Consider the following 21,554-nt stretch of genomic DNA (forward strand, 5'->3'; position numbering starts at 1 on the left):
ACTGTTTTCACAACTGGAAGATGGGGTACGAGTGTGCTTTTATATTTCAAAGTTCATAAAGTATTATATCCGCAATTTTTGTTTTTATCCATTAAAATGTTCGCAAAAGTTTTACAGAAGGGAACCATAGATTGGAGCTCACTCGAGCATGTACTATAAAAGTAATGATACAGCAAAGATAAACTTGCAATATCTCTTTTGGGAGGCACAAAGGTCCTTGGCCACTAGATTGCTGTTACTTCCTTATCTTAGATCTTTATGGTTGTTTTTTATTTTCTCATGGCAACTTCATTATCCATCTATTTTATTGATAAACTCTATTAATTTATTTTCCTTGCTTTTTTTTATCTGTTCATTTGTTTCTCGTTTTTAAATTATTTATTTGTTTATTTATAAAATATATGTCCATATCTTCAGATCAAAGCGAAAATTTAATCCAATAAACAACCGCCAAGTTAAAATAATACCAATACCTCCCAGCTTGACCACACTGGATTGTACTTCCCCCTCTTCTTTCACCCCCACCCCACCCCTACTCCCTTTCTTCACCATACCTCTCTCCAAAACCTCTACTGCTCACATTCACCAAGTATATTCCCCACTTTCTTTCAGAGCATAAACCACACTCGAATATCTTTTATAAAATATGCATGTAATCTTGACTCTCGTTTCAATCTCGTCCTCTTTTGATCTGAAGTGGTCTCTTTAAATTGGGATTCTACTGAAACATGTATGCACATGTTACCAATAATGTTTGTGTAATAAGCAGACTATTTACCAGCTCTGTCCTGCATTGAGCACTCTTTAATAATCACTCATGTTTCACTGGATTTGCATCTAGGAAACCAATCTTACAACCATATATATATATATATATATATATATATATATATATCACTACTTATCATTCCAAAAATAAGATGTATTTAATTCACACTCATTCATTTCAGTTTATGTAGTATGTCTTACACATTTTGTTAAATAGCAAAAGCCAAACAAACAATTCATCAGAGACAAATGTGTGTTCCTTAGAAAAAAACAGTTCGAAAGTTTGTGTTTGTTTTTTTTATTTTTTTTTTGTTTTTTTTCCTTGAAATAAAAAAGGATATGGCGAAAAAAAAATGTTGATAAAAGGAAATGGAGATCTTTAATGTTTGCAAAATCATTAGAATAAAAAATAATTCTTACTGCAGTTTCTGAACGCAGTTGAATTCAAAATCCATGATGAGACATTATTTTATGGCGCCATATATATATATATATATACTAGTAAAAGTACCCGTCGTTGACTGGGTTCAAAAACAGCCTACAGAAAATGGACTCTGATTTATGAAAGTATGATAGTTTATGAAAAGGAAGGGTTGTAAAGCGATAGCTTCGAATTTGGGGGTATCAAAACCAAAGCAAAATATGATGAAAGTAAAAATAAAATAGATAAACCCCATAATTTATTATACCTTACCTGTTCACACTGAAACATTTATCACAATATTCTGTGCATCTATATTAAAAAACCTTGTTAAACTTTGTGACATATTTCCATTCTATGGAGGCCAGGCACGAAGGAACACCCCATAATTTTATTATACAATATTTCTTCAAACTGAAACATAATTATCAAAGTATACTTACGCAGATAGATATGAAAAGTCTTTATTAAAGTTTGAGCCTATTTCCATTCTATGGAGGCCAGGCGCGAACACAGACCCCAATTTTATTATACCATCCCTATTTAAGTTAAAACATACTTATCAAAGTATTATTATGTACATCTATATCAAAAACACTTGTAAACGTTTTTTTTAATTTTTTATTTCCATACTTTGTGGACCAGGCGCATATGCAGACCCCACAATTTTAATGAATCATCATTATGCCAGATCAAACATACCCATTCCTGTGTCTCGATACATCTTCTATCATTATATGTGATCAGTTTTCTATAATAGTCAACCATATAGGAGCCTATTCGTGACCAGGGACACACGCAGACGTTCAGCTTTATATCATAGATTAAGATGAATGATAATTTATAATTAAAATTAAAAATCAGTTTCATAAGTAAGAACAAACAAAATGAATAAATTGTACGATCGTTTCGGAAATGATGTTTTTATTGAGATAGACAATAATTTTATCATTTGGGTTTTTCAAACAAAGTCTCCTCATCAGCAAACATATTGGGTGGGTTTTTTTAAAGACACCAAAAATAAAACTAGCATTTTTTAAAGTAAGGCAGATGTATCTTTTAATGCATCTGGAAAATATTTAAAATATAAAGGAAAATAGTTTCTTTTTTGATGTTGATAAACAAAGATAAAATAAAAAGAAAAAGAAAATCGGGTAGAAAAGTAAGGTTAAGAGGGGATATTTTAAATATTTCTAATAAAAATTTACCTTTTAATGGTTCGCCTTTTAAAGCTCATAAGTATCATCGTCAATGCATTCATTGGGATGTTAAATGTAGTTTATGAAACTATCGTACAATTTATTGATTTTATTATGTTCTTCCTAATGAAACCGATTTTTAATTTTAATTATAAATTATCAATCATCTTACTCAATATTAAAATAGCTCTAGGATATCTATGCCTATCGAGATTATTATATATCTACATTACAACGAGCATTGTTTTCTTTTCTTTTAATTGTATTAATGAATTTACTAATACATTAACATAAACTCTGCTCTCTAGACTGTTGTTCTAATCCCCTTAAAATATATATATATATATATATAACCTCACAATAAAGTCAGCCAAAATATACTAATTTTAACAGCAAAAATAACTTTGTGTGGGACACAAACTCCAAGTTTTTATGCGAGTCCCATCGACTGGAAGTGGCATGAAGTTGTCGCAAAATCACACTTCATCTTTTCACCCAATTCTCTACACGTCTGATGTCCATCTTCCTTCAAAAGAACCCTGAGTGTGTCTTTGTCTATCTTGATTGGTCTTCCGAAATGAGAAACGTCATTGAGGTCCAAATTACTGTGTTTGAATCTGATAAACCAATCTCGAACAGTTTTCTCAGCAATAGCGTTTTCCCCATATATGGCACAAATATCCTTGGTCACTTTACTCGCTTTTTGACCTCAATTAAAGGCGAAAAGGGGGTGTCGAAAATGTGATTTTATTTTTATCTACTTGACAATCCATTTGACGGTTCTGAAAAACGAGAAAAAAACCATGAGCGAAAAACGATGACGATTGTCTTTTTAGAAGAGAATACATGCTTTTTAATGATATATAGCACTTTGTTTTAGAACAAACATTTTTTATGAAACAGTGGGAAATTATGCAACACCCTGATAAATTCAACCCCTCCTTATGCTTCTTCCCCTGCCAGATAACTTGAAGAAGAAGCCCCTTGCATTTACAATGGTAATATGTTGTGTTTCGAGTGCATAAAAGTTAAATATGATAAGTTGGATTTATTTTTCATATTTTTTTTATCTTTCAGGTACATGAAGCCATTTTTAACAAATAGTCGTCCTTTGTTAACAGAAACTTTGCCAACGTGGTGCTTACCATTAGCAAAATTCCTTACAACAGATGAGCAACTCTCAGAAGTAAGTTTATATATATTTTTTTTTGCTTTGTTTTGTTGATTGACAAACATGTTAAGAAGGTCGGAGGTTACATTGACCGAAACATTGTGAAAATAACACTCAAGATGAGAAAAGTAATCCGAAGGATGCAAATAATGAATGTGTATTCATTCATTCATTGAACATTATAAAAATTTACATCTAAAAAAATTTCTCTCTCTTCTTCCTGTAAAAACTAAACAGAATATTTTATTTTAAATGAAATTAAAAAAATTTTAAATGTTTTAAAAATTTCTATTGTTTCAAAATACTTTCTTACCATAAAAATAATTTCCTTTTAATAAATAAAACTTTGGCAAACCCATCTTTTAAAAAAGGGGTGGGTTATAACATCTGCACACCTTTGTAATAACATTTGCAAATGAATTTGAGTGGCAATAAGCCTCTCCAGGGCCCCAGTCCCCTTTGCACCTATCCAGTGGAGGTCTGGTTAGTGCTTTGTCTCCTCGATCTTTCCATCCTCCTTAATGATTCTCAATTATTTGTTGTAGTGCCAGTCGATGTCAAAAATAAACTAATTTTTAAATTTACCAAGTTCCAAAATGCCTGTACTTTAAATATATATTTTTTTTTCAATAATGAAAGAAATTAAAAACTTTTTTCTAGGGGTAGAATCTTTTTTGTTTGTTTTTTTTTGTTTGTTTTTTTTTTGTCTTTTTTTGTCTACTCCCCCACCCCATATAAACAATCGACTCAATTTTCTTTGAATTTGTTTTTTAGGGAATCCATCATAAAGGCGATTCAGATTCTGACACTGACATGATTATTGACCATAGTGAGTCATACGGTGAGAACACCAGCACTACGTCTGTACACGGTGCTGACAGTATGGACAGAAAACCTACCTTACAGGTAACAATACTTTTCTTAATTAGATTAGTCAAATTACAACAAATTAAAATATTGCATTTTTTTAAAGACATCCTGAATGCTGTCTATAATGGTTTGGTCATTTTCATGAACTGTTTACAAAAACTTACAAAAAGTAACAATTACTAAAAAAAAAAAAAAAAAGTAATAAAAAAACTTTTAAGCAAAAAATAATAAATAAATAACCTTTAAAGAAACAATCAATAAAAATAACTTTAAAGCAAAAAATAATCTGATGCATAAAAGGCAAAATGTGTGTGTGTTTGTATGTCTGCCAAAAACTTTCAACTCACGCCACAGATCCTGACAAAATTGGTCTTGTTTTGAAGCTTGATCCTTCAGACAATAAATATTGAAAAATTGGCTAAAAACATTAATTCCTTCACCCTCAACTGGGAAGTTTTGTACAAGGAGGGATCGCTTTTTTTGTCAACATTTTCATTGGATTCACTACGCTTAATTTCAATGATCTCGACTTCCGCTGCGCCATGGACGCATTGGCTAAGACGTTACATTTTTTTTTTTTCCTCCTTTGCATTACGGGTTCGAACCTGCCTGCCTACTACCATTTTTTTTTTTAACACCTCTCTCCACCCAAACTGCCTTTTGTTTTGATTTCCCCCCACCGCTAGTACCATTTTTTTTTTATTTCTCTCCCACCCGGGGTTCCTTACTACACCACCTTGATACACCCAAGCAATGCTGGGTACTTTCACTAGTCTATTATATAAAGATGTCTGTTAGTGAGTGTGCATGTATGTATGTGTTTTTGTACGTCTCAGTAAAACTTAAAATCCAAAGCGAAAAAGAAGGATTCTGGTACTGTCTTAAACGGCAGGAACTCTGGTGTATATGTGAAATTCAGAACAAAATATTCGTTTTTTTTCTACCTTAACGACTGCAGAATCTGATGAGGAGTCGGGTCACTAAAATTGTCTTTTTCTAAATGATTTCAACATCTGCGCATGCATGAACTGCTTCACCTCTCGGATACGTTAAGTACATAAATTTTCAACATTATTGTATGACTGTTGCCGGGTTAGAGCATTTACTGAGAAATATTAGGAGATGCGTAATTAGTACTTTGATTATTTGGACTTTTGCATCTTTTTTAACGTAGGAATCTTTATTTCAAACTGGACCAAGTTTGACTAAAAGACTTCCTAATCTGAAAAGGAAGGGTTTACATCAACCAAAATATTGTGAATAAAACAACCAAGATGAAAATAATAGTCTGAATAATAAATCAAATAATACAAAACTTTTACTGATTCTTTTTAGCAGTAAATATTAGTTCTTTGGCATCTCGAGTCAAAAATGATATATAAAATATGAAAACTAGAAATTTCTTGTATAGAATCAGATCACAAAAATTTTTCAACGGAAATTCAACTTCTCTGTATTTAATAAAATGTTTCTGGTATATTATTACAAATTATGTTTACTTTTATAAGTTTTTGTAAAAAGTTTTACAAAAGTTATCACACAATCGTACAACTGTGAGAAATCTTTTTAAAAAGTTTTGCTGTGAACATTTTCATTTGTAGCAATTAAAAGCGTAAAAAACAATTAAAAGAATGGCATTACCTGTACACTTAGTGTCGAAGCGTAATAAAAAACTGGCTGTGGTAATACTCTAGGTAAAATTGGCTGTGGCAATGTAGAAACCTTAGCAAGCTTAAATATCAAATGATCAAACGTATCTTGGCAGAAAGGGAGATAAGCATGCTACTATTTGTAACCTCTGTTAAGTTTAGGAAAACAAAATAGTTGATTATATCACATTAGAGGTTTGTCTAAAATTCGATATAATTAAAAAAACAAAAATAAAGAAAAATCTTTATCATGTATGAACTCATCACGGTAGGTAAAAATAAAGTTTAAAAAATTACATAAATTGATCAAGTAGTTGTTTTTTTTTTTTTAAACTTAAAAAAATGAAATTTTATGAGTATGCAAAAGTTTGTGTGTGATCCGCCATGTTTTAAAATCAATTAAAATTACTGATATCAAAATCTTTGAGATATGTATTCGTTATGAAACCAAAATGCTATATTCCAAAACTCACGTAAATTGATAAAGTATTTTTTAACTAAAAAAATCAAATTTTATCAATATGCAAAAGTTTGAACTGCCATGTTTTTAAATCAAGGGAGAGAATTCAAAATCATCCTTATAATGAATAGAATTTACTATTAAAATTGTACAAAAATTTATCTCCTGTATAAAAAGATTACATAATCAATTTGTGATTTTTGGAATATGACATTTTCGTTTCATGATGGATGAGTACATCATAAAGATTTTCCTGTATTTTTGTTTTTTTAATTGAGTTGAATTCTGGACAACAATCTTATATTAAGCTTTGGTTTTAAGAACTAAATGAATTGAATGTGTTGCTTGTTAATAATTAACGCTTTATTTGCAAAACAATTCTGACCCTCAGTCAGTTTTATAACTTCAGTTGATCATCTCAATATACGCTTCATCTGAATTCCATCACAACTTTGGCCGGTTCTATGAGATTTATTTAACTGTTAATATGGTCGCAATTGTTTAATAACTAATTAACACTTGTCAAACTTTTTAATTCATAAAATTAAGTTTTCCACTCAGATCATTGGATTTCATATAAGGTTCTGTGAGTGTCCAAGACTTCAGGTAACCCACAACAGCATCTCACACCTGCTCTCCATTTTGTTTGATCAAAAAGAATGACTTCGTTCAGGTTTTGTGCAGTCATCTTCCATTAGTCTATCTCTCTCCCTCATCGTTCAGATATCAAGGCGGATGTTACTGAGATGAGGGTCTGCAAGAGTGTGCATGCTGTACATTGTTGAAACATTAAAGACCCCAAACGCATAAGGCATCGATAATCCCAACAATACAAAGTTTATTGATAAACTTTTTAATGTCATGCGGATAAAATTACTTGCAACTGAGATTATCAAATTTCTGAAAGACTACAAACCCTGGCGTAATGGATAAAGTATTCAGTGCAGGCAACACTCCAAATATTTGGAATTGAAAGCCATGTTTAATATTAGAAGAGTTTTTGATGGGTAGCTAATCTGTACAAGTCCTGAAGATAAAGAGTTTTTGGTAGATAACTGTTCTGTTTTAAAGTTTCAAGCTTGAAAATTTTGCAAGAAAAGAGTAAAGATCTTTCTCGTGTTGAGACAAAAAAATTATGTGCCAGAATGCTAAAAGATACAATATTTTTATGGAGCAATTCTGGTTTCTGATTGGTTGCTAGAAGAATGTGACTCCATTTGATTGGTCGGTTCCTATCGCCAGTGTCTATAAGTAGAACCTTCAACTTTCTTGAATCATACCCTCTCACATCTAAAAAATATTGCAACAAAATACAATTGCGAATTAGTTAGGCCTTCTATCCAGTCATGGCTAATAGAACGAGAGCATTCTAACCGCATGGATTAAATGAAGAGTTCCGTTTTAAAGTCAATGTAGATTGCCAAACTCACGGTACACTTGAAGAAGGTCGAAGGCTAAATTGACTAAAACATTGTAAAAAGAAGACTCAAGACTAGAACGGTAGAGTGAATGTTCCAAATAAATGCACAAGATATAGTGTTTAAGGTCCTGCGAGTGTCCTGGACTTTAGGGTAGGTAACACCAGATAACATCTCACACCTGCTCTCTATCTGGTCCGATCACAACAGTTGCATGCATGCATGCATATACCTTCTTACGCTCTCAAGTTTATCGTGCTCCGTAGTGCTTGGAATATCTAGAAGTGTTACAGCGATGAGTGTCAGCAACAGGGTACATACTGTACATTTCTGAAGCATCTGAAACCCCAAAAGACATCAATAATTGCAACAATACCAAGTGACTGACAAAGCACAGTTGAAGTGACACTTTTTTCATTCATATATCCACCTCATCAATCCGCAATCATTATGCCAAAGCTATTGTAGATAAGAAGTGTTCAATTTCCAAAATGCATAACTAAGATGGCTACCTAAATTAACATGCTAAAAAAACATTTTTTTTCTGATAAGTATACGTAATAAAAAATTCAATGTTGTCATATAAATAATGACTGTTTCTGCATAACGAAACAGGTCTGTAAAATGTATTGTAATTTTTATATGTTCGAAGAACTGATCGGTAAGATTAATACCTTGGATCTTGAAATGTAGTTATATTGTTATTTTATATATATATATATATATATATATATATATATATATATAAAGTGTGTGTGTGTGTACATTTCCCTACGCAATAACTCTGTTAATTTTCAGTCTACAGACTCGAAATTTGATATACAAGGTACTGAGATTTGGGAAAATCAATGTGATCGGTTTTCGGCCAGAAATTTGGCGATTAAGGGGGGTCAAAGTTCAACGATTTGACCTTTGAGAACTCTACCAAACTCCTCCAATTGTGGGTCTAAACACTTGAAATTTTAGATATAGGTTCCTTGGACATGGATCTAACTTAATAACTTGATTTGAGCCCAAAACAATAAAGTTTAAAGGATCATAATAGGGGTCAAAGTTTTAAAAAACTGACCTTTTTTTTTTTTTTTTTTTTGCTCAACATACACCTCCAAATACCCGGGCAACGCCGGGCACCCATGCTAGTATATATATATATATATATATATATATATATATATATATATATTGTTGCTTATGAGAATTTCAGTTAAAATTGAAATACAATCGATACTGAATCCATCTCTAAAAAAATGCAATTGGCATAAAAATATGAACCAAAACACAAACAAATTACAGGATGGACAGTGGCAAGTCTAAAAATATATTCATAAATATCTTAGTAATAAATGCAAACGGTTGGTGTTAAGTTTGAAATCTAGCATGGTTACTACATCCCTATCATCAATTTCGCTGGGAAATCCAGACATCTTTCAACTATGGATTAAATCAATGGTTCCAACGTTTTTTTTTATATGGTGGCACACTTTTGAATTTAAAAAATGTTTACATTACACATATCCTAAAACCTAATATTTTTTACCCATTAAACGTTTTTTGTAATAAAATTAAAAAAAAATTTTTTTTAATTATATAAGGAGATTTTTTGTTCACACTAATCAACATATTCTGTGTTCAATATTTCGTACCGTTTTGGTATTGAAATCAAGTTTTCTGATGACGATTTTTAGTATTTTGAAAAACTCCTGACCTTCTGATTAATTGTCTTATCACTTAAAAATCTTGCACAAAATATTTAAATTCCAGAAATTTGTCAAATTTCAATTGAGCTGTGTCCCACAAATTTCACTCAATTTCTTTATAAATTTATTTCAGTTCTGAATTTTTTAGATGAGGGTTAATTGTTTATATCATTTGTATCAGACTATTGTTCTCGTCTTGAGTGTTTGTGAAACGTTTCGGTCAAACTGTCCTCTGGACGTCTTCAGGCATGTTGGTTGTTGTTTCTTGGACAATCTAACGGAAACGTCGCACAAATAAAACTCAAGATGAGAACAATAGTCCGATCAATACAAGTAATATAAATTTATTTCAATCCGAAAGGGCTTTATCAAACGAGAAGAGTTAATTACGATATAATTTCCAACTGGGATAACTGAACAAATTTACAACTGTTTATGCAAAAGAAGGGAGAAAGAAGGAAAGAAAGGGTAACATTGAGGTGAGAGAGGGGGAGGAATAAATAACAAAAAAAAAGGTTGTTAGCATAGAACGCCAAGCATCAGGCTGTTAACATAGAATGTCAGGGTGGCCAGCTGTTATTAGCATAACCTATGTATATTTTATGAATCAAAGTTCTGCTAGTATGGCAGCAGTATTTAGAAGAATTTATCTGGTTCTTAAACTTTATTTGTAACCCTGGAATTATTTTTAAAATGATCAAAGAAAAATGATAAATTTTTGTAATGCTATACATGGAAAGAACCTTGTATTAATGAAAGGAATGTAATTGTACTGATGGAACGCTGGATCAATGTTGGTGACAAATAATCACCTGCACTTCCACAATTTCTATGAGAACAATAGTCAAATTTATTAAAAAAAAAAAAGTATAACTCGAAAAATGGTATTTACTAGTTCAGCTATTGGTGGACGAGTTTTATGCATGGTTGCGTGTCTAACAACAATAACAATAAACAGGTAAAGAAAAAAAAAGAAAAAAAAAAGGTATTTTCTGTTTGCTTTTGGCTTTAATTTCCTTGTTGTCCGTTCTACTAATTTTCACTTATTTTTTGAGGTTCTTGTGGATTTGCCGACGCTTCAGGATGCTGAAAAATTGAGTCTTTAATTTCTCACCAAAAATACCATCAGCATTGTTTTTGTCTCCCTCCTACTCCACCTCCCCGAATGTGTGGGACCAAGTAAGCAAGCTCTTAGTATCTGCTCTAACCCATTCTAATTAACATCGCTTTGGCTACTCACTCTCCTTATAACTATCGTTAACCTCCTTACTGTTACAAATTTGATTACGGAAAACGAGGGCACTAACCGAAAAAATTAAGATTAGCATTTTGTTTCCTCTTAGAGAAAACCGGAAGAGTTTCATTTATTTTATTAGACAGGGGTCAGTTATGGTGGTGACCAAGGGTGCTATTCTCCCAACAATTTACCTTTGTTTCTTTTTTTTTCTTCTTTTTTTACAGTGTATGTGGGGGAGGGGGTGAAAGATGTTCGGAGTAATAATGGAAATCTAAAGATTGAGTTTCAACTAAAAACAATGTTCTCTACTTAATTGTTATGTTGAAATTAGTAACATATCAAAAAATTACACAATGATTAAGTAGTAATGATGGTTTTGCCTTCATTTTCTTTTTTAATGAATTTTACATTACGTTTAAAACTTACGGTATTTCTATTTATAATAAGAATTCTGCATTAAGTAAAATATAATATTTATGCATATTTTATGACCAGGCAATGCCGGGTGTATCTTCTAGTATATCTATAAAAGTGAGAATGTGTGTGAGGACACTTCTCCAGCTATATATACTAAGCAAATTTTTTTTATGTACAAACTTGAAATTTGGTATATAGGGTATTCAGACATGTGGAAAACTTTTTAATTGATTTTTATCCCCCCCCAAAAAAAAAAAATAAGGGCTGCTAAGGGAGTAAAAATTGAAAAGTTGCTACTTGGAAGTCATCAGATTTTTATTTGTTTATCAACTGTTTCACGATTGCGCATGTGCGAATCATTCACATTATGTTAAGAATAAGTAGGTTTGAAAACGATTTTTAAAGATCATGTGAAGCTGGCCTAATGGTTATTGTACTTGACTCACTGTCTTTGGGTTTTGATCTTAGCTCAAGTATGTTTTGTTTTTTTTTTGTTTTTTTTCACTTACAAGAAATGAACTCTTTTTAGAAAAAACAATACTTGCATGCACATAGTTTAGTTCCGTTTTTTTTTTTTTACTTCGTTTTTTTTTTTAAAGGAATTTATTGCTACATTTAATACTGAGCAATGCCGGGTACATCTTTTATTTATTATATAAAGATCAGTTGTCTGTGTGCTTGTATATCCAGCTAACAGTAAAAAAGACTACAAAACAAATACCCGCAAAGTTTGTATGGTTTTGATCAGCATTGCCCTGGATGAATAATATCTAAAATTTAGAAAACATTATTCATTCTCTGAAGGTTCACAGAATCCTAACATTAGTAAGATGACCTTAGAGCTAATACTTTTCAAAATTGCTTAATACAAACATTAGCACAGCCTACGCGAGTTAATCAACATTTCAATATCCAAACTTGACAAGGGCCTGTATTTTCTGTATAGTGGTCAAGGAAATTACCTTATAGTCATATATATATATATATATATATATATATATGAGAATAATGGAAATAGTATTCCGGCAAAATAGAGAAATAAAGAGGAACAAACCGATAAGCGCTGATCATACAAACCACATCACAAACTATAAAACAAATATTAAAAACTACAAAACATCTCCCAAACAAACCAGTTTCCAATGCAGGCATATACACTATTTCTTGCCAAAAGTGCCATCATAGATATGTTGGTGAAACCCAACGTAAGTTAGAAAAAAGTCTCAGTAAACATAAAAGAGATATAAAAAATAACAATTCTCTAAGTGCATTATTCTCTCATTCATTGCAGCATAATCACACCTTTGACTTTAAACAAGCAAAAGTAGTTAAATTTATTTAAAATAAACCGTGCCGGAGACTTCTTGAATCAGCACTTATCACTAATTCAAGCACAATTAAACAACATGCACATTTCTGTAATGTAGCGCCATTAATAAGTAAACTTTTATAAAAAGAACATAATTTTAATTGTAGACACAGGTTAACCTTCTCCCACCATAGAAACACCCCCTGTAATAATTAATACATATAATCTCAATCAATAAATTACATAACAAAAAAACACTCATTTCATTTCTGTTACAAACCTATATTTGAATTTTAACACATATTCTTTCCAGAAAGAATATTAACTGCGTTCATATCTTTTAAAAAACATTAATGACGATATGACGTTATTAAAAATTTCCCTCTCTTTAACAATGCAAGTTCCATTCCTTTTTTGAATTTCCAACGTCTTTTTCTGTTTCTGAAATAGAACAGCTTCACACTTTGCACATGAAATATTTTCAAATATTTGTACTGGTGTTTTTGTTTTTTTAATCTCATTCATCAAGAGGAAGTCTCAAAATAAAGACGAAACTTTGAACACATAACTCGGTTTGCTCCTTTTTATTTATTTATATATATATATATATATATATATATAGCTTCAAATAAAATATGTGGAAGTTTCTCTAGAGCTCTTTCGGTTATTTCGTCAGGAGGAAAATCGATAGCATAACAAAATAATATTATCTCGAAAGTTTAAAGAGTTCTAATGGGGAACTATTGAATGTGTCAAAGTACGGGGGCAAACTAAAATTAAATTTATTGTTTTTTAACGACAAAAAATTTAATTTTAGTTTGCCCCCGTACTTTGACACATTCAATAGTTCCCCATTAGAACTCTTTTAAACTTTCGAGATAATATTATTTTGTTATGCTATCGATTTTCCTCCTGACGGATGATAACCGAAAGAGCTCTAGAGAAACTTCTGCTTATTTTATTTAAAGCTTTATACAAATTTTGTACCGCCAAACATATATATATATATATATATATATATATCCACATACAGTACTGTTTCACAGCTCATCAGTGCGGCTAGACAGGCAACTGCCCCAAGCCAGGATCGAAACCCGACCGCCCAAATGACAGTCAAGGCTTCTCACCATTACTCTATACGGCTGCTGCTGTGAGGGTAATGAATTTAACGATGTTTTGATATATATATATATATATATACACACACACACACACACACACACACACACAATTATTTGTACAATCAGACAACATTGCACCTCATGCAACCATGAAAACAGCTGACGGGATGTTTGAGACTTTTTTCGCCCTATTTTGGGTCCATCAGTAGAATGTATCAAAACTCAGTGAAGCCTGACTACTTTTCATCAAAATGTAGATGTAAAGAGATAGAATTTTTAATGGAAATATGTTACGTTTTTGCCTCCTAGCAACACAGAGTAGCCCTGCTGGTTTCTATAAAGGTGAAAATCTGAATTGAATCCACAGATTGTTTTTACTTTAATCAATTCAGCTTGTAATCTTAAGCTTAGAATGTTTTGTCTGCAACAGTCATGACTGAAGCCTAAAATTTTAGTCTTTAAATTTGGTAATAAGACATCTTCCTTGAAATTTGGCATTAAGAAAAAATATCTAATGACTACAATTAATTACATTTTCATTACAGAGCAATCCTTCTTCTGTTGTAATCATATAATAATAATAATAATAATAATAGTTATCTTTGTTAATCTTGCTCTATTGAAACGGCGACTATGTATTCAGAAATTTGTGAATAAAAAAGGGAAAGTTTTATGAAAACTATCGCTTTGCAAGAACATCCTAATCTCTCACCCCTCAAGCAGATGTTTATTTCCTTTTGAAAAAAAAAAATCCGAATTAATATGGGTTATACTTTTTAGTATTATATTTGCTTTTTGCAAAAAAAAAAAAAATAGTAATAATAAGTTATGGTTAGTTAACAGTAAGGAGGTTAAAATATTTTTTAAATAGCCTTTTTGGGTATTTCTGCTTTTATTTTTAGGTAGTTTAAGATACAAAATATCGTTTTGCTTCTTCAATCACTGCAATGAAAGAGAAAAACATCTTACTTTTTAAATAGGTTAATTGTTTTAATGAATACTTCTACAGCAAACTAACATTGAATAGTTTTTTTTCTTGATTTTTTTTTTTTTTCAGTTTTTTCTTTGTTTTTTCATTTGTTTTTTTTTTCTTTGTTTTTTTTTGTTTTTTTCTTTGTTATTTATCATTTGGTTTTTTGGGGGGTTTTTTCATTTGTTTGTTTTTCTTTGTTTTTTCATTTGTTTGTTTTTCTTTGTTTTTTTTTCATTTGTTTTTTTTTCTTTGTTTTTTCATTTGTTTTTTACTTTGTTTTTTTTTTCATTTGTTTTTTACTTTGTTTTTTTTTCATTTGTTTTTTTTTTCTTTGTTTTTTCATTTGTTTTTTACTTTGTTTTTTTTCATTTGTTTTTTTCATTTGGTTTTTTTTCGTTTTTTTCATTTGTTTTTTTTTTTCTTTGTTTTTTCTTTCTATTTTTCTTTCTTTTTTTTATGCCCCCCCCCCTTTTTCTGCTTTGTTTTTTTACTGGTTATTTTTCCTGGCATCTGAAAGTTGTCAACATCTATAAGTGAAAGTGGCACTTTGAAACAAACTTAAACCTGATGCATGCAACTTGTCGATTTGCGTCATTATGCACTCCACCATTTACTGGGGTTCTAAGAATGTACAACAATATTAAGCCAAAACTAAGCTTATTTAAAAAGAAGACTTTTTTTTTCATTTTCAAGTGATTTTTAAAGAAGCATCACAAATCCTAATTGAAGTGGCTGTATTTCTCTCATTATTCCTCTCAATATATTTCTTTTAGCAAAAAATAAACTAAAATGGTTCCATTTATACTAATAATGCTAAACATTTTTTAATCTTTTTTTTTTTTTTTAATGTTCATGGTTTCTTCTGGAGTTTTCATTCTTATGAAGTTTTAATTCAAAAGATATTCTTTTAATACTTTTAACGCTGAATGGATATAATTTCTTAATGCTCTGAAATTAGTTGAAAAAAGTTGCTAATAATGTTTCAAATGAGTAAATGTTTGTAGGTGGCGCTTTTCAGATAATTTGGAGGGCACTTCTGTTGATCAATCAAAAATCTCAACTGTGCTCGACTGTAAAAGGGAGAAAAATGAAAGGGTTGGTATTTAAGAAAAGGATGGTGTTTGTGTAGATTTGTGATTGTTTTTAAACGAACGCATTTCAGGTGAAAACATTATCACATATTTATGTGTTATATTGAAATTAGTATAAATTACAAAAATTACAAAAAATGATCCAGTAGATGTGCTAGAAGTATTTTTAACAAAACCCCAGCCACAATTATGGCAGACCCTTAATATAAGTTAAGGGGGATAAGTCAGTTTGTCATACTGAATTGGTCACACAACTCTTCCATTTTAAGACATATGATAAAACTCAGTAATTCAATTTTTTCCTGTAATTATTTTTCTACTGAATCATTTTTAGTTTTTTGTCTGAGTTTTTTTTTAAAAAAAAAGATTTTTCTTGTTTTTGTTTTAACGTTCTTTATTACATACGAGTGTCGCCATCATGCCAGTTTTGCGGTGGCAGGAGGGGTATGTGGAGGTTGCCAACATCTATAATATTTGAGATTTATACAAATTTTGACATGACACATAAGTATATAACCATGTTTTCATCTGGTTTAAAAAGGTCTACCCAAGTTCTAAAAAAAAAAAACTTTTATTTGATAAAAGTGGAGATTGTAGTCTAATTATTATTATTTTTTTTTTCAGCAATAAAGATGAGTTGTAACGTTTTAGTTGCATTGTTTAACTAAAAACCTGTTTTGATGTTGCATCCAAAAGATTCACAGAACTTTTCACAGCAACTTAAACATTTAATGCCTGTTATTTGGCAAATTTTCTCCTTTCAGATTAAGAAAATCGACTTAGCCAAGTCGCATCGGATTTTAATGGTTTTCTTTTAGATGGTGTACAGAGTGAGTCAGAAGTAACTGGGCAGTCAACACACAAATAAAAATTTCAAAATCTGTTTCAATCACTCAAACGTAGTTTGAACTATAGACAACAAACGAAAAGATAGTCAAAAAAAACAAATATATAACAAATGAATGTTACCAAAGACAAGATAAGTTACTCTTATTTCCACCTGGATTAGTTTTTTTTGTGTGTTTTAAGTTATTTTAAAGCGTTTGAAATGCAAGTAGTGTCAAGCATTTAAGTTAAACCGACAAGATGGCAGACATGAGGCTATCATCTTTAGAGTTTCGATAATCGTTCAAAACTCGAAAATAAAACAAAATACTGATAAAAGTCCACCCATCAAGACATAGATTTTTCTTTTTTATACTTTTTGGTTACTTCTGATTTTCTCTGCGTACGACCTTCATTTTTATTCATGTACTAATGTTGCGTTTCTATTCATCCATGTATATATATATATATATATATATATATATACTTGTTTATTGTTATATAAACATGCTTACATCCCGCTGCTACAAATAGCCACTTGTTTCAATCAAACAACAGATATCATCAGGCAGCGACTTGACTATTCAAAAGTTCAATGAATAAACTTTAACTTTATCTAACTTTAAGTTTATTCATTGAACTTTTGAATAGTCAAGTCGCTGCCTGATGATATCTGTTGTTTGATTGAAACAAGTGGCTATTTGTAGCAGCTGGATGTAAGCATGTTTATATAACAATAAACAAGTATTATCAGCTCTTTTTATTGAGCACTATCTAACAACCTCGTTGAATTCATTAGTCCATTACTTTTGAATATAAAAAAACCCGAGTGTATATATATATATATATTAGGTATGCGCAAAATGAATGACAGATCCTCCAAAACTCAGGAAATTAACCAGTTTTAATTAAATTTTCAGTATTTATTAAATAACTAGCATGGCTACCCAGCATTGTCTGGGTGGAGAGAGCTGCTATACTAAGGATAATCCCCCCCCCTCCAAAAAAAAAATGACATATGTTGCCGTTCAAATTTAGGCTAGTCATTGCAAGCGCTTATGATGACTTTGCAAAAATGTTGATGAAAAAGTGACCTCTCTTTGTACAAAACAACCCAGTTTGAAGATGAAGGAATGGATGTTTTTGGCCAATTTTTTCATATTTGTCATTCGAAGGATTGAGCTTGAAAACGATACCGATCTCCTGAGGATCCACCACGTGTGTTGAAAGTTTTGCAAGACATACAAACACATACACATTTTACTATTTATATATTAGATGATCACGGAATATAATAAACTTTTCTCTTTTTTTTTTTTTTTCTAATCTTAGTGAAAATGTATTATTTTGTTTAAACAAAAACACCTTTACTAAAGTAATTCTTTTAAGGACTGAAAAAAGAAGCATGAATTTTTGCTTTTTTTCGGAAAATAAAACCTCGTAGATTAAAAAAATAATTTTAATTATTTCAGGAATAAAAAATATTATGAAAAAATCCTCTAAAGAAAAAAGAAAATTTCTCAAACTAACGATATTATCATTGAATTAAGCATTGTTTTTTCAATATTGACACATGCAAAAAAATGTGATCTAATATTTTCCTTCTGTGCGTAAACGTTTAAAAATCAGTGTAAGGTTTTTTTTGTTTTGTTTTTTTAATCTTGAAAAATTAAAATAAAATTAGAAACATTGAGGACCAGGATCACAAAAAAAAAATTTTTTAATGCGGAAAATTTTATTTTTTAATTGTAATAGCTTAAGATTCACAGTATTGTTTAAAAAAAAAAAAAAAAACAAAAAAAAAAACGCCCCCCCCCCCCCCACACACACACCTCATCCCATCCATACACCCATTGTCATTTTCAGAGAAATCTGGAACTGAATGAGTCAATTTTAGAAATCATGTTAAGAGATTCAGAAAAAGTAAATGAAACGTAAGCTTTTTGTTGTGTTTTAATAATAATTTTCTTTCAGATTTGAATTCTATTTAAATATTGTTAATCATTTTAATATTTTTTTCCATTAAATAAATAAGTTATAATCAATTAATTTACTTTTTTACACACTTATGCACTAATCAATGTCTTTCAAGTTTTAATTCATTTGATTTGATACTTAAGAGATAATGTATATTTATTTGTTTGTGGACTGTTATCCTAATCTTTATTGTTGTCATTTCACAACGTTTCGGCCAACTACTCCTCTGGCCTTCGTCTATGAAAATGAGAATAATGGTCCACAAATAAATAAATAAACTAATTATACATTTTGCATTTTTATATATTTATGCATTGTTATCCTCATCGTGTTTTATGATGTTTCGGCCAACTATTCCTCTGGCCATCGTCATGTGGTTAACCGATGGGATTGGAATACCGAGTCTCTTCACTGCATCCTTATTAATTACGATATTTCATAGTTGTTGTCTCACCATGTTTTGGCCAGAGAAATAGTTGGCCAAAACGTTGTGAAATGACAAATGTGAAGATTAGGATAACAGTTCACAAATGAACAAATATACAAATTACTAGATTCCAATAAAAAAATAATGGGTTTTAACTTCTTTTTTTTTTATGAATAAATTAAAAATAAAATTGGATTTTTGACATTTTTTGGCTAAAAATTGTGTGTGTCACCTTTTTGTTTTGATCCTGCTTTTTGGGGAAAATTATGCATTTTTTTTATGTAAAAAAACATTTTTTTTTTTTTAATTTAGTATTTTAAGAGTTTACTTTACTAGGTATAAATTTATGCGTAAATTTTAAGTATTTACTTCAACAGTACTCAATACATAGGTAGAGCTACGTAGTGAGCCATAAAATATATATGGCATATATAAATATATTGCCATATATATTTTATAACTTACTATATATATATATATACACACACACACATATATATTTGATGCCTTTTTCATTTATTTTGTTGTCATATTTATCCTTTTTAACAGGAAGTCGTACTGACACAATAACAACTTTTTCTTTCTTTGCAGCTTAATCAGAAATAAAGGTATAATTACATATCAATTTATATCGGCTACTTGGAGCGGACATTTTTTTTAATATGGACATTTTTTTTTTTAATATGGATCTATTTAACTTCCCAACCAACACTATTTTTATTGATTTTTTTTATTTGATTTTGTTTGCAATATTATTTTTTATGTCTTTACTTTTAAAGTTAAATTTTTTTTATCCTTTGTATTTGTATATTTTGTTTCTCGTTACATTTTTTTTAATTAAAAAAAATAATAATAATATACATTTGTAAAACTTTTTAATTTAAAAAATATATATACATTTGTAAAACTTTAATTAAAAAAATATATATATACATTTGTAAAACGTTTTAAAAGTGACTTAAAATTGGGTTGTCGGGTACATCAGTCTTAGTGTACTGGTTTTATGGTGCTTCTTTAGAATAATAGCACAAATTGAATTTGGACTAAAAACAATTTTATCTACTTAATTTCCATGTTGCTGCAATTAGTAACATATTCAAAAATTATGAAAAATGATAAAGTAAAAAATTAATTATTAATGAAAATTGCTTTTGAAGATAATTATAAGTTTTACTTAAATCATAAAGTTTCCAAACTATGAGTTACTTCCCTTGTTTAAGTTACATTTCAAAATAGTAATGATGGATTGCTGGATCAGTGAAATATATTTATTATGTGATAATTTGTGACTAATTGCGACATGATAATTACGTAGATAACATTGCTTTTGGTAGAAATTTAATTTTTCAATTTTTGTTCTCATTCTGAACAAGCACCACTATTAAAAACGAAAATGAAACTATGAAAAAACATCAGCCAGAGTCAAATCTATAGGTGTTGTTTCAAAAAATAACCCCTCCTATTTTTGAACTCAAAACTGGAATTCAGGTTTATCGGAGGCAGAACAATGCAGAGATTTTAACGAATAGACCCAAACTGAAGCAACTTCATCTTAACTTGATTCAGCTCGAGTCTATCACAATGTTCTGCCTTCTATAAACCTTTTTTTTTTTATATATTATTTTTTACCTTTAAGTAAAAGTATGAATTAACTCCCTTAGATTTCAAGCTTTTCTTTATCTTTAAAATCATTGTAATGATTTTTGTTAAAATAAGGAATTGAACCAAATAAAACTTTTGCAGTGTAAACATAATATAAAGGATAAAAATGTTATCTGCAGCCAGACTAGGTTTTTACGCTTTTTTTTTAATAACAGCCAAGTACATTAGATTGCCAATAACATGCTATGACAGTAACAAATAAAAATTATATAATAAAAAGCAAAGTTAGATTTGTCAGCTTAAATGCTATTTGGGTCTGACTTTGAAAATCAGACGAGATAATTTTATATGTTAGTTAACTCAGTGATGTCATCTTCTAAAATCTTTTGAATATTTTGGTGCCTTTTGTTTATTTGAATGGCACGACCCTTGATTTATTTACTCGCTTTTTAATTTTTGTCTTATATTTTATTGTTTGATATTTTCTTAACTCTTAAAATTGCAAATCTCCATTTTATTAAGAGTGAAATGGGAGCTTTTTACATTCAATAATTTTATGACAATAAATTACTACAAGCATTCATATTTTTATAACACTTTGGGTCAATTAATTTTAACTTTAAAAATCCTATTTAAAAAAAAAAATACTTTACAGTTCAATTTTTGAGATAAGGTGCCAATGTTTGTAAATTTAGATTAATCGGACAAGTGTTCTCATCTTGAGAGTTGTCTGCACAACGTTTCGGTCAATGTAACCTCTGACCTTCGTCAGGTGTAAAAGTTGCCACATTTTGGCAGGAAAAAAAGAAAGAAAAAAAAACAGAGCTACCCTCTTTTTTTTTTTTTTGCCAAAACATAGTGACTTTAATACTTAACAAAGGTCGGAGGTTACATCAACCTAAACGTTGTGCAGATAACACTT

General features: G+C 30.1%; 1 protein-coding gene across 18 annotated transcripts in view; it reads left to right on the forward strand.

Moving 5' to 3' along the window:
• The window catches only part of LOC145263054 (sodium/hydrogen exchanger 9-like), a 328,320-nt gene that overhangs the window by 295,173 nt on the left and 11,593 nt on the right, over nt 1-21,554 (forward strand). For 8 of the 18 annotated variants that reach the window (XM_080119884.1, XM_080119889.1, XM_080119886.1 and 5 more), the window contains 2 exons: nt 3,466-3,574; nt 4,334-4,465. In XM_080119884.1, the coding sequence (XP_079976010.1) occupies nt 3,466-3,574; nt 4,334-4,465 (241 nt within the window). Of the gene's footprint in view, nt 1-3,465; nt 3,575-4,333; nt 4,466-10,708; nt 10,833-19,621; nt 19,639-21,554 lie in introns of all 18 variants that reach the window. The other 10 variants (XR_013864465.1, XR_013864464.1, XR_013864468.1 and 7 more) reach the window with 2 other exon arrangements.

This window comes from Euprymna scolopes, chromosome 38 (assembly GCF_053919585.1).
Source record: "Euprymna scolopes isolate OS-2025 chromosome 38, ASM5391958v1, whole genome shotgun sequence".
Taxonomy (NCBI): domain Eukaryota; kingdom Metazoa; phylum Mollusca; class Cephalopoda; order Sepiida; family Sepiolidae; genus Euprymna; species Euprymna scolopes.